Source organism: Schistocerca gregaria, chromosome 7 (assembly GCF_023897955.1).
Source record: "Schistocerca gregaria isolate iqSchGreg1 chromosome 7, iqSchGreg1.2, whole genome shotgun sequence".
Lineage (NCBI taxonomy): Eukaryota > Metazoa > Arthropoda > Insecta > Orthoptera > Acrididae > Schistocerca > Schistocerca gregaria.
Genome location: NC_064926.1, coordinates 95,374,670 through 95,388,137, shown reverse-complemented (window position 1 = coordinate 95,388,137; position 13,468 = coordinate 95,374,670). Strand labels below are relative to the sequence as shown.

The following is a 13,468-nucleotide window of genomic DNA, read 5'->3' as shown; positions in this document are numbered from 1 at the left end:
AACGCTTTTTCCAGGTCGACAAATCCTATGAACGTGTCTTGATTTTTCTTTAGCCTTGCTTCCATTATTAGCCGTAACGTCAGAATTGCCTCTCTCGTGCCTTTACTTTTCCTAAAGCCAAACTGATCGTCACCTAGAGCATTCTCAATTTTCTTTTCCATTCTTCTGTATATTATTCTTGTAGGTAGCTTCGATGCATGAGCTGTTAAGCTGATAGTGCGATAATTCTCGCACTTATCAGCTCTTGCCGTCTTCTGAATTGTGTGGATAATGCTTTTCCGAAAGTCAGATAGTACGTCGCCAGACTCACATATTCTACACACCAACGTGAATAGTCGTATTGTTGCCACTTCCCCTAATGATTTTAGAAATTGTGATGGAATGTTATCTATCCCTTCTGCCTTATTTGACCGTAAGTCCTCCAAAGCTCTTTTAAATTCCGAATCTACTACTGGATCCCCTATCTCTTCTAAATCGACTCCTGTTTCTTCTTCTATCACATCAGACAAATCGTCACCCTCATAGAGGCTTTCAATGTATTCTTTCCACCTATCTGCTCTCTCCTCTGCATTTAGCAGTGGAATTCCCGTTGCACTCTTAATGTTACCACCGTTTCTTTTAATGTCACGAAAGGTTGTTTTGACTTTCCTGTATGCTGAGTCTGTCCTTCCGAGAATCATATCTTTTTCGATGTCTTCACATTTTTCCTGCAGCCATTTCGTCTTAACTTCCCTGCACTTCCTATTTATTTCATTCCTCAGCGACTTGTATTTCTGTATTCCTGATTTTCCCGGAACATGTTTGTACTTCCTCCTTTCATCAACCAACTGGAGTATTTCTTCTGTTACCCATTGTTTCTTCGCAGCTACCTTCTTTGTACCTATTTTTTCCTTCCCAACTTCTGTGATGGCCCTTTTTAGAGATGTCCATTCCTCTTTAACTGTATTGCCTACTGCGCTATTCCTTATTGCTGTATTTATAGAGTTAGAGAACTTCAAACGTATCTCGTCATTCCTTAGAACATCCGTATCCCACTTCTTTGCGTATTGATTCTTCCTGACTAATATCTTCTTTTCTACTAACTGTATTCATGATACATTTTGCAGACAGTATTTATATATATCACTGAATGTACCAGAAAAATTACATCACTTAACGCTTAGGAAACAACCGCATCATGCAAAACATTGAAATTTATTGCTTCTTCGCTACTAATTCTATTCGAAACACTTTTCGCACACAGTATCCATGTTTTCCATAGAATATGCCTGTCGTGCCGGCCGCGGTGGCCAAGCGGTCCTAGGCGTTTCAGTCCGGAACCGGAGGACTGCTACGGTCGCAGGTTCGAATCCTGCCTCGGGCATGGATGTGTGTGATGTCTTTAGGTTAGTTAGATTTAAGTAATTCTAAGTTCTAGCGCCGGCCGCGGTGGTCTAGCGGTTCTACGCCCTCAGTACGGAACCGCGTGACTGCTGCGGTCGCAGGTTCGAATCCTGCCTCGGGCACGGATGTGTGTGATGTCCTTAGGTTAGTTAGGTTTAAGTAGTTCTAAGTTCTAGGGGACTGCTGACCACAGACGTTAAGCCGGCACGGTAGTTCAGAGTGTTCGGTCAGAGAGGTAGCAGCCCTCTGTAATAAAAAAACTGAGTTAGTTGATCAACAGCGAACCTCAACGGATGTCTTACTACGTCCGCCCCGAGCAGATGCAACGAACATAAGCGAACAAAATGAGATTAAAAAAAAAAAAAGGGGGACTGATGACCTCAGATGTTAAGTCCCATAGTGCTCAGAGGTATTTGAACCATTTTTATGCCTGTCGCAACACTTTTTGCGGGCAGTATCAACATATGCCTCTGAATATACCTACAGAAATACACAATTTTATGAGACATACGACATCATAGACAATGAGATGCGTGAGCAACTGCCGCATCATTCACGACGTTTTAATTGATTACTTCTTTACTGCTAAATCCATTCACAATACATTTCGCAGACAGTAGCCCCGTATACCGTTGGATGTACTCGCAAAAATTATATCATTGTACGGCACATAGTTCAGGAGATTCCACGCCATTAACATTAAGCTGCGTGAAAATGAAATTGCAGAGCGTAGTTCGGTAGACATACAGATGCGAATAAATACTTGTGAAACGTGTTAAATATGTGTGAACGACTTCAATCAAATTTGGTACACGTATTAGTTGCACTCTTGAAATAAACACTGTAGGGGTAAGAACCACCAACCTCTTATTACGGCAACGTGGAGAGAGAGAAAAAAGGGGGGGGGGGGGGTGGACTCATAGAAGACTGGAATAAATGCATGCCATGGGAACGGCGGGTACTGAGCCTGCCACCTCATACAAACAAGAGGTCGTTGTAATCGCTACTGGCCATTACTTGTAAAACGAATTGTCTTATTAGCTTATGCTAAGTTGAGGAAATAATTGTTCATCTGCAGCAAATCAATCACATTTGTAGAACTCAAGTTCATTGCTATCATCGGCTGGGCGAGTGGCTCACAGCAATAAGAATTGCATAAACCAATTCATTTACACTGACGAGCCAAAACATTATGACGACCTGCATAACAGTTTATTGGGCCATCTTTGTATCGCAATACACCAACGATCAGTGTTACATCGTTTCAACTGTTCGATGGTAGGTTTGTGGAGCTATATGGCCCCAGGTGTCTACGCTCAAGTCCTTTAGTTCCCGTAAATAATGGCAACTGATTTGTGTACGCGCTGATGGCGCTCGATAGCGACCCAGATGAGAGAACCGGATTCAATCAGGCGAATATGGTGGTCAAGACATTAAAGTGATTCCACTATCATGTTCCTCGATCCACTGTAGTACGATTTTGGCTTCAAGACACGGACAGTAATATTGCTAGAAGATTACATCGTCGTCAGGGAAGACATCAAGCATGAGCTGGTGTCTTCAATTACCACCATAGGTGCCGTGAAAAGGTAGGAGAACGTCTATCGCAGCATTAATACTGCTACCGATCCAGCTGGCGCAGTGCTTAGCACCCTGGATTCGCATTCTAGAGGACGACGGTTCAACCCGCGTCCAGCCATCCAGATGTAGGTTTTCCGTGATTTCCCTAAATCGCTCCAGCCAATGTCGGGATGGTTCCTTTGTAAGGGCATGGGCGATTTCCTTCCCCATCCGTGACACAATGCGAGCTTGTGATCTGTCTCTAATGACCTCGATGTGGACGGGACGTTAAACCCAAACTTTCTTCCTTACGTTAACACTGCTCCCACCTGCCTGCGTCTGTGGCGCGGTGCACGTTTCGAGCAGTCGTTTGCTTGGATGACGGTGTTTGTGGAGGGGACCGAAGACCTAGTGTAGCAAAAACGCGATTCATCCGACGACCTGATATTTTTCCAGTTATGCTCGGTCCAATCTCGATGATCTCGAGCCCACTAAAATCGTAATTGGCGAGTCGTTGGGTCAATATCTGAACACGGAGGAATCGTCTGCTGCGGAGCCCCTTGTTCAACAAGAGGAGCTGAACGGTGTGCTCCGAAACACATGTGCGTCCAGCGGTATAGTGCACTTTCGCCAGGAGTGCCATCTGTCCTACTTTACAGAGCAGACAAGCCTTCACACCCAACGTCCTGTGAAGAGTCGTGGACGTCCAGTCACTTAGCATCTATTGGTAGTTTCATTGCCCTTCTACCAACTTCTGTAGTTGCTCACGACAGTAACACGTGAACGTTCGACCAGCGACGCCGTTTTCGAGTTACTCGTTCACAGGCTCTGCGTAATAATAATCTGGCCTTTGTCAAATTAACTTATCTCAGTGGATTTCTCCACTTGCAGTCCTCGCCATCGCTAGGGTAGTTCCCCATCCATCTCCTCTCGGCTTACGTATTTCTGTTACTGCGTCACGTGTGCTACATGGAGCTACGAGAGCCTCTGTAAAGTTCGGAAAGTTGGAGACGAGGTATTGGCAGAAATAAAGCTATGGGGACGGATCGTGAGTTCTGCTTGGCCACCTCAGTCGGCAGAGCACTTGGCCGTGCAAGGCAAAGGTCGCGAGTTCTAGCCTCACTCCGGCATCCAGTTTTAATCTGCCAGAAAATTTCGAGCGCTACATAGATACTAATTGAACTCTTTGGGAGAAGAAATAGTTTTAAGATGATGGTGTCAACAATTCGGCACTAAACAACGTGTCACAGATTTTCCGCCATTTATTTTGTGAATTCAGGTGTCAGTTGAGTATTCACTCAAACACACGACCAGTAAAAAGAAATACATATTGACTTTAGTGATGTCATCTAGAGCGTTGGTGAGTCTTGTCGAAAACTATTAGAGTGAGGATTTTTATTACCGTCCTCACGTACAGACTACATGGATAGCCTATCGGATTTGCTGTAGACAGATGTTAAACAATGCTGATAGGGCGCAAGTCTTCAAACGACCAACAGCTACAAAACAGACACATAACTGCAAGTGTGACTGTTAAGGGCTGTAAAGTTCCTCACGTGAAGCGGATGAAGAGCCATTTTAACAGTCTGTTAACAGGACAGGAGAGCGTTACATAGATTGCTAGGCAAGCAGCAGTGGCAATCGAAGAGTGCGGACTGGTTAGGAAGCATCGACGTTGCGACTCGTCTGCAAAAATTCCTAGGGACGGCAGAACCCGAAACCTGCTACCGAAGGGCTTTCGGGAGACAATGAGCACCGGTGACTCAGTGCTCGTCCGATAGGGCTTTATGACGATAAATCATGCCGGATCGAAAAACGAGATGCTGGCACACCAGATCGCAAACCTGCACTCAAGCCTCTCTAATTCCCGTTGGCCCTTCCTTGAAGAATTATATTAATTTCTATTGGGACACAAAGACATCCAATTAAGACGGGGTACTCACACGCTCTTGATTAGCCTATACGTTCGGTGACTCCACTCCTTTGAATGTGACGCCTGTCTGCAAATCGCTTCTGAAATCACTCCTACATAAAAAAAACTTATGGCTAGATGTACTGTGATGACAACAATACGTTCTTTTATGAAACACCGATCTTCGAAGCTGAGTAAACAAATACTATCTCGTCGTAATTTTACCTAGTTAGTATCTTCGTCCTGATCCACTATCAGACATATCTCACTGTTCCACGTGAAAACACGTTTGTAAGCCCAACCGATGCTAGTGCTAAGGTCATTACTGGCCTCGTGAGTCTTAGGGGAACATGTAATGCCCAACACCGTTTAAGATCAGTGCGCTGTACGAAATAGTGCACTTTTTTGTTGACTCGTCACGTGCTTTTGTCCACAGATGGAGATCGTCATGAGAATCGCGTGGGTACTGGCTTTTCTGGCGTCAACAGCAGCACACTGGTATGAAGCTGGATTTCCGACGGTTCGGCTTAACGAGACTGACATCGTCGGGAGCTGGATGACGTCATACCATGGCAGGATATTTGCCGCATTCCGCGGGATCCCGTACGCTGAACCGCCGGTGGGCGACCTGCGTTTTCGTGTAAGTGTTAAAAATACTGCTGTAAGGAGGGATACAGGTCATAAAGCTCGCTCAGTGTTCATTGATTAATATGCTCCTGAAGAAAGCATCTCCAGCAATGTAAATTGTATTTCAACTTGTCTTCACTCGCAGGCTAATGAATGATTGGCACAAATATCGATTCACACAGATTTGTAATCATTTCATATAATCGATAAATATAAATTTGAAACGAACGTATCTTCGACTATAGTGAAGGTAAATTCGTATGGCGTGATTGGGTAGAAGTTCCTGAAGATGGACGTTCAGCGGTCTGCCTGCGAGTACTTTCAACTGGTCGCTACTTCAACGACCTGCGCGCCTTTGTATTACACCTGTAATAGTACTGGGGAGAAGGTACGTAAAGTTTAAGACGGAACCCCGACCTCGTGTCGACGCTGGTATATCTTCATACTAAAGCCAAACAGATAGATTCCGGTGTTTGGCCAGGATTAGATCCCACGACCTTCGAGTCTCCAGCCTCGTATTTTACTAATAGACACCCAGATCCAACTGCGGACTTCATTACCGTTCAGACGCACAACCACACACTCGGCCTTTATGGTTATGACTGCATTACACTGTCCCAGAAAAAGTTAAAAATAGTTGTAGTCCCTGGGTTCTGGTCAAGATTTTCGGGAGAATTTCTCTGGCTGTAAGGGAACCGCGGGATCTGGTAAACCCCCCACAAATATACCCAATAAGAAACCTTCTGCTTCCCCTCTCATATTTTTGACATTTGGCTGAAAAGAAGTGAGTTCTTCAATCTGCTACGTTTCAAACAGCCCACGCAGTGGTATAGAGAATCACCTCGTAACTTTGTTCATCGATTGTTGTAGAACGTGGAATGTAAACAGCGCAAGTCAGATTGCTTTGTTTTTACTTAATTATACGTGTGATACTGAAATTTCACCGGGAAACTATGTTCAGAAAAGTCAGTATTTCAGAAAAAAAATCAGAGTCTCGTACCCTCTCAAATATCCAAAACAGGTTCAGCAATGTAACATGCGCTTGAAGTTTGTGACTGCCAGCAGAAGAAATATGCTCGCTTGCCATCTTACCTCCTGTCCAACAACCCTCATAATGTCGCAACCATGGCTTTCTGACTTTGATTTTGTTGCGCAACAAACAAAACTGTCATTCATGTAAGGGAATCACAATTTCTACCATGCAGGAGATGTTTCTTTAGAGGGTTCATATTCCTTCAACCGATGTCCTCATCTAATCATTTTTCCATTAGTCTATTCATCTCCTCTGCTGCAAACCTCCTACGTTCAACGTAAGGAGTAATCTGTTCTATTTGTTTATTTACACGTCAAGTTCCGTAGGACCAAATTGAGGCGCAAATCTCGAAGGTCACGGAACGTGTCAGTACACGAAATTACAACATAAAAGTAATAACAGATAAAAATAAAATATTTATGAACCCGAAGAAACTCAAGCCATACGTGTGAGTAAACACAATCAACAATACAAAAATTAGTTTAATTTTCAAGGAACTCCTAGACAGAATAGGAGAGACCCATGAGAAAACTCTTCAGTTTTGATTTGAGAGCGCGTAGATTACTGCTAAGATTTTCGAATTCTAGTGGTGGCTAATTGAAATTGGATGCAGCACTATACTGCACACCTTTCTGCGCAAGACTTAAGGAAGTCCGATCCAAATGCTGGTTTGATTTCTGCCCAGTACTAACTGAGTAAAAGCTGCCTATTCGTGGGAATAAGCTAATAGTGTTAACAAGAAATGACAGTAAGGAATATACATATTGAGAGGCCAATTCACAATAACCAGACTCGTGAACAGGGGTCGACAAGCGGTTCGTGAACTTGCACCACTTATTGCCCGAACTGCCCATTTCTGAGCCAAAAATATCCTTTTAGAAACGGAAGAGTTACCCAAAAATATAATACCATACGACATAAGCGAATGAAAATAAGCAAAGTAGATTAATTTTCGTGTCGAATGATCACTTACTTCAGATAACATTCGAATAGTGAAAATGGCAGCATTAAATCTTTGAGCAAGATCCTGCACGTGGGCTTCCGACAACAGTTTACTATCTGAACACCTAGAAATTTGAACTGTTCAGTTTCACTAATCATACGCCCATTCTGTGAAATTCAAAGGTTAGTTTTTGTTGAATTGTGTGTTAGAAACTGTGAAAACTGAGTCTTACTGTGATTCATTATTAGTTTATTTTCCAAAAGCCATGAACTTGTGTCGTGAACTGCACTATGTGAAACTCAGCTAATGTTGCACACAACATGCTTTACTACCAAGCTAGATCCAGCAAAGAGAAATATTTTAGAATTACCCTTTATACCGGAGGGCATATCATTTATATAAGTAAGGAACAGGAGTGTCCGTAACAATGATCCCTGGGGCACCCCCCCATTGACCGTACCCCACTCAGACCCCACATCACAGCCATTCTCAACATTGTGAACAATAACCTTTGCTGTCTGTTGCTAAAGGAAGAGGTGAACCAGTTGTGAGCTACTCCCCTTATTCTGTAATAGTCCAAATTCTGGAGCAATATTATGTGATCAACACGATCAAACGCCTTAGTTAAATCAAAAAATATGCTTAGCGTTCGAAACCTTTTGTTTAACCCATTCAGTAGCTCAAGGAGAAAAGAAAATATAGCATTTACAGTTGTTAAAACACTCCTGAAGCCGAACTGTACATTAGATAGCAAATGATGTGAAATAAAATGATCAATTATCCTTACTTATACAGCCTTTTCAATAACTTTAGCTAGCACTGGTGGCATAGAAATAGGTCTAAAATTGTCTACATTATCCCTTTCTGAATTTTTATGCAGCGGCTTTACTACTGAGTACTTTAGTCGTTCAGGAAACTAATTATTCTCAAACGAAAAATTACAAATATGGCTAAATACAGGGCTAACATGTGCAGCACAGTAGGTTAGTATTCTTCTAGGCACTCCATCATATCCCTGAGAGTCCTTAGTCGTCAGTGATTTAATTATTGACTCAGTCTCCTCGTTGCCTGTATCACAGAGGAGTATTTCAGACAACAATCTCGAAAAGCCGTTTCCCAGGAAAGTTATATGATTCCCTGTGGAAATTAAGTTTTTATTTAATTCACCAGCTATGTTCAGAAACTGATTGTTAAATACTGTACGTATATCTGACTTACCAGTTAGATAAATATTTTTATTACGAATTGACTTTATAACGTTGACCTTGTCTTGTTGACCAGACACTTCCTTCACAATTGACCATATGGTTTTAATTTTATCCTGTGAATTAGCTATTCTGTTTGCGTAACACATACTCTTTGCCTTCCTAAATTTTTTTAAGCACCTCACAACACTGTTTGTCATCGGCTACTGTAGCTTGATTGCGACTACTTCTGACATTTTGACATGATTCCCGCTTTGTTCTATATGATATCCTTATCGCTCTAATCAACCACCCAGGCTAGTACCCTGTTTAGCACATTCTAATGGAAAGCAACTCTCAAAGAGCATCAGAAATGTGATAAGAAAAGCATTATATTTGTCATCCATGTTATCGCCTCTATAAACTGTTGTGGAACGTCACTACTGGTCTATCACTAACTGCCACGCGGGATTAGCCGAGAGGTCTTAGGCCCTAAAGTCATGGACTGTGTGGCTGGCCCCGGCGGATGTTCGAGTCCTCCCTCGGGCATGGGTGTGTGTGTGTTTGCCCTTAGGATAGTTTAGGTTAAGTAGTGTGTATGCTTGGGGACTGATGACCTTAGCAGTTAAGCCGTATAAGATTTCACACACATTTGAACATTTTCTAGCACTAACTGCAGATCTTTCTTGCGAGAACTGTGACACGGTCCTTGGTATCTTTGTGTTCTCTTGCTGTTTTCTCTTCTTATTTGTTCACGAAAGTGTTGTCAAACTGACGAAGTAAATGATGTCATGTTGACGACTGTTCATGCCCGACGTATAATTTTTACACACGTTACGGCCGGGTAGGAATCAGCATGGGTTTCGAAAAAGACGGTCGTGTGAAACCCAGCTCGTACTATTCGTCCACGAGACTCAGAAGGCCATAGACATGGGTTCACAGGTAGATGCTTTGTTTCTTGACTTCAGCAAGGCGCTCGATACAGCTCCGCACAGTCGTTTAATGAACAAAGTAAGAGCATATGGACTATCAGACCAATTGTCTGATTGGATTGAAGAGATCCTAGATAACAGAACGCAGCATGTCATTCTCAATGGAGAGAGGTCTTCGGAAGTAAGAGTGATTTCAGGTGTGCCACAGGGGAGTGTCGAAGGACCGTTGCTATTTATAATATACATAAATGACCTTGTGGATGACATCGGAAGTTCACTGAGGCTTTTTGCGGATGATGCTGTGGTATATCGAGAGGTTGTAACAATGGAAAATTGTTCTGAAATGCAGGAGGATCTGCAGCGAATTGACGCATGGTGCAGGGAATGACAATTGAATCCCAATGTAGACAAGTGTAATGTGCTGCGAATGCATAGAAAGATAGATCCCTTATCATTTAGCTACAAAATAGCAGGTCAGCAACTGGAAGCAGTTAATTCCATAAATTATCTGGGAGTACGCATTAGGAGTGATTTATAATGGAATGACCACATAAAATAGATCGTTGGTAAAGAAGATGCCAGACTGAGATTCATTGGACGAATACTAAGGAAAAGCAATCCGAAAACAAAAGAAGTATGTTACAGTACACTTGTTCGCCCACTGCTTGAATACTGCTCAGCAGTGTGGGATCCGTACCAGATAGGGTTAATAGAAGAGATAGAGAATATCAAACGGAGAGCAGCGCGCTTCGTTACAGGATCATTTAGTAATCGCGAAAGCGTTACGGAGATGGTAGATAAACTCTAGTGGAAGACTCAGCGGGAGAGACGCTCAGTAGCTCGGTACGGGCTTTTGTTGAAGTTTCGAGAACATACTTTCACCGAAGAGTCAAGCAGTATATTGCTCCCTCCTACGTATATCTCCCGAAGAGACCATGAGGATAAAACCAGAGAGATTAGAGCCCACACAGGAGCATACCGTCAATCCTTCTTTCCACGAACAATACGAGACTGGAACAGAAGGGAGAACCGATAGAGCTACTCAAGGTACCCTCTGCCACAAACCGTCAAGTGGCTTGCGGAGTACGGCTGTAGATGTAGATGGAGACCTTTGCCTTTCACGGGCAAGTAGAGAACTTGCCCGCGAAAGGCAAAGGTCCCGTGTTCGAGTCTCGGTCCGGCACAAAGTTTTAATCTGCCAGGAAGTTTCATAACAGCGCACACTCCGCTGCAGAGTGAAAATCTCATTCAGGTCTAAAATTGTCTACATCATCCCTTTCTGAATTTTGATGAAGCGGCCTTAGTACTGAGTACTTTAATCGTTCAGGAAACTGATTATTCTCAAACGAAAAATTACAAATATGGCTAAATACAGGGCTAACATGTGCAGCACAGTAGGTTAGTATTCTTCTAGGCACTCCATCATATCCATGAGAGTCCTTAGTCGTCAGTGATTTAATTATTGACTCAGTCTCCTCGTTGCCTGTATCACAGAGGAGTATTTCAGACAACAATCTCGGAAAGCCATTTTCCAGGAAAGTTATATGATTCCCTGTGGAAATTAAGTTTTTATTTAATTCACCAGTTATGTTCAGAAATTGATTGTTAAATACTGTACGTATATCTGACTTATCACAAAGATAAATATTTTTACTATGAATTACCTTTACAACGTTGACCTTGTGTTGCTGACCAGACACTTCCTTCACAACTGACCATATGGTTTTAATTTTATTCTGCGAATGAGCTATTCTGTTTGCGTAACACATACTCTTTGCCTTTTTAATTTTTTTAAGCCCCTTACAATACTGCTTGTAATGGGCTACTGTAGCTTGATTGCGACTGCTTCTGACGTTTTGATATGATTCCCGCTTTGTTCTATGTGATATCCTTATCCCTCTAGTCAGCCACCCAGGCTGCCTTTTACTGCTAGTATCCTGTTTAGCACTTTCTAATGGAAAGCAACTCTCAAAGAGAATGAGAAATGTTATAAGGAAAGCATTATATTTGTCATGCATGTTATCGGCACTGTAAACTGCTGTGGATCATCACTACTGGTCTAGCACTAACTGCAAATCTTTCTTGCGGGACCTGTGACACGTTTCTTCGTAACTGTGTGTTCTCTTGCTGTTTTCTCTTCTTATTTGTTCACGAAAGTGTTGCCAACCTAACGAAGTAAATGATGTCATGTTGACGACTGTTCATACCTGACTTATAATTTTTACAAATGTTACGGCCGGGTGCTGATTAAGAAACCTTTCCGGCAGAATCCCCGGCCCACAGAGCTGCCGGCGGGCTCGTTCAACGCCAGCGTCGACGGCCCGCTGTGCATCCAGAAGAACGTGCTGGTGCCCAACGCGGTCGTCATGGGCCAAGAGGACTGCCTATACCTCAACGTCTACACGCAGCCCGCGGTAAGTACGGCCATCTCCGAGCCTGCTTTCACTGCATCATTTGTAGTACGTGAAAAGCTTCCCTTCTTTATTTGCTTTACTGTTACCTCTTCATTAAAAAAGAACAGACACACACACAAACCAATCTATTACTAATGCTTGTCGTTACTTCCGGAAGATAATACGATGCGTACAGCTTGACGTTACAAAGTGTCAGGGGTGATGGAGAAGGGTAAATGTATCAATTTGAGGTAAGGGACACCAATCTGGCAGTGGAATTCGTAAGTTAAATGTACTGGTACTGTTGTTGCTACGATTATAGGGCAAACACCTTCCACGAGTGGTGTTGTAGACCAAACCAAGAAAAAACTGTCATCTAAACAAGGGTTCTAAAATGCAAACCTTAAGAGCACTTGTCCAGAGGCACGATGTGTTTCACAGCAGCAGACATGAACATGTCCTCATAGCTCTTACGGTTTCCATTTTAGGTCCCATGTATACTGGACATTTTTTCTTGTTTTCGTCGTACAAACTCCTCCGGAATACGTGAACGAAAGAGCCTGAAGCAGAAAAACTCTTACGGTATGAATTCTAAAGCCCATATTTACTAGGCATTTCATTCTTGTTTTGATCCATACTACCACCTCGGAATATTTCCCATTCCACAAACTTCAACAACAATACCGTTATACGTATTCCCCTGTCGGAGGGATCAGAATGATTTTCGCTTTAACTTTCGACTTGGTCGTTTCCGCACCAGGGTCCCTTACCTCAAATTGATACATTCATCCTTTTCCACCGAAAGTTTCAAAAGTCATCACGGATACACCTTGTATCTCAAAGTAGGAAGCTGAGATAAAAGAACAGCTTGACAGAGTACTGAAAGGCCTTAGTCGAAATAAGTCTGCTGGAGTAGACGATATTCCTTGCGAATTATTGAGATCCTTAGAACTGAGACTGGCGAAATACCAAGAAGAAAGTAATAATTACAATTTCAAAGAAACCAATTGCTGACAGATGTGAGTATTATCTATTACCTCAACAAGTCCTGTTTACAAAATACTAACACGAATTCTTTACAGAAGAATGGAACGACAGGTACAATCCGACCTCGCGGAAGATCAGTTTGGATTTCAGAGAAATGTAGGAACACGCAAGGTAGTACCGGCCCTATGACTTATCTTACAATATACACTTGCAAAGGGAAACCAACATTTATAGGATTTTTAGATTTAGAAAAAGCTTTTGACAATGCTGACAGCAATACCCTCCTAGAAATTCTGAAGGCAGCAAGGATAAAAGGCAGAGAGTAAAAAGTAATCTACAACTTGCACACAAATCACAGTGCTGTTCTAAGAGTCAGGTTTGTGTTATTCAGTCTGTATATTGTGCGATCAGTATAGAAAATCGAGGAGTCATTGGGAAAATGAATTAAAGTTCGGGGAGAAGTAATAAAAGTTTTAGCTTTGCCGGCGGCGTTGTAATTCACCAAAGACGCCAA

The 13,468-nt window shown here is 42.6% G+C and overlaps 1 protein-coding gene across 2 annotated transcripts in view; it reads left to right on the top strand.

The window, feature by feature from the left end:
* Positions 1–13,468, top strand: part of LOC126282181 (juvenile hormone esterase-like) — a 159,917-nt gene that overhangs the window by 45,410 nt on the left and 101,039 nt on the right. For both annotated transcript variants that reach the window (XM_049981711.1, XM_049981710.1), the window contains exons 2-3: positions 5,292–5,495; positions 11,842–11,988. In XM_049981711.1, coding sequence (XP_049837668.1) covers positions 5,292–5,495; positions 11,842–11,988 — 351 coding nt within the window. The remainder of the gene's footprint in view (positions 1–5,291; positions 5,496–11,841; positions 11,989–13,468) is intronic.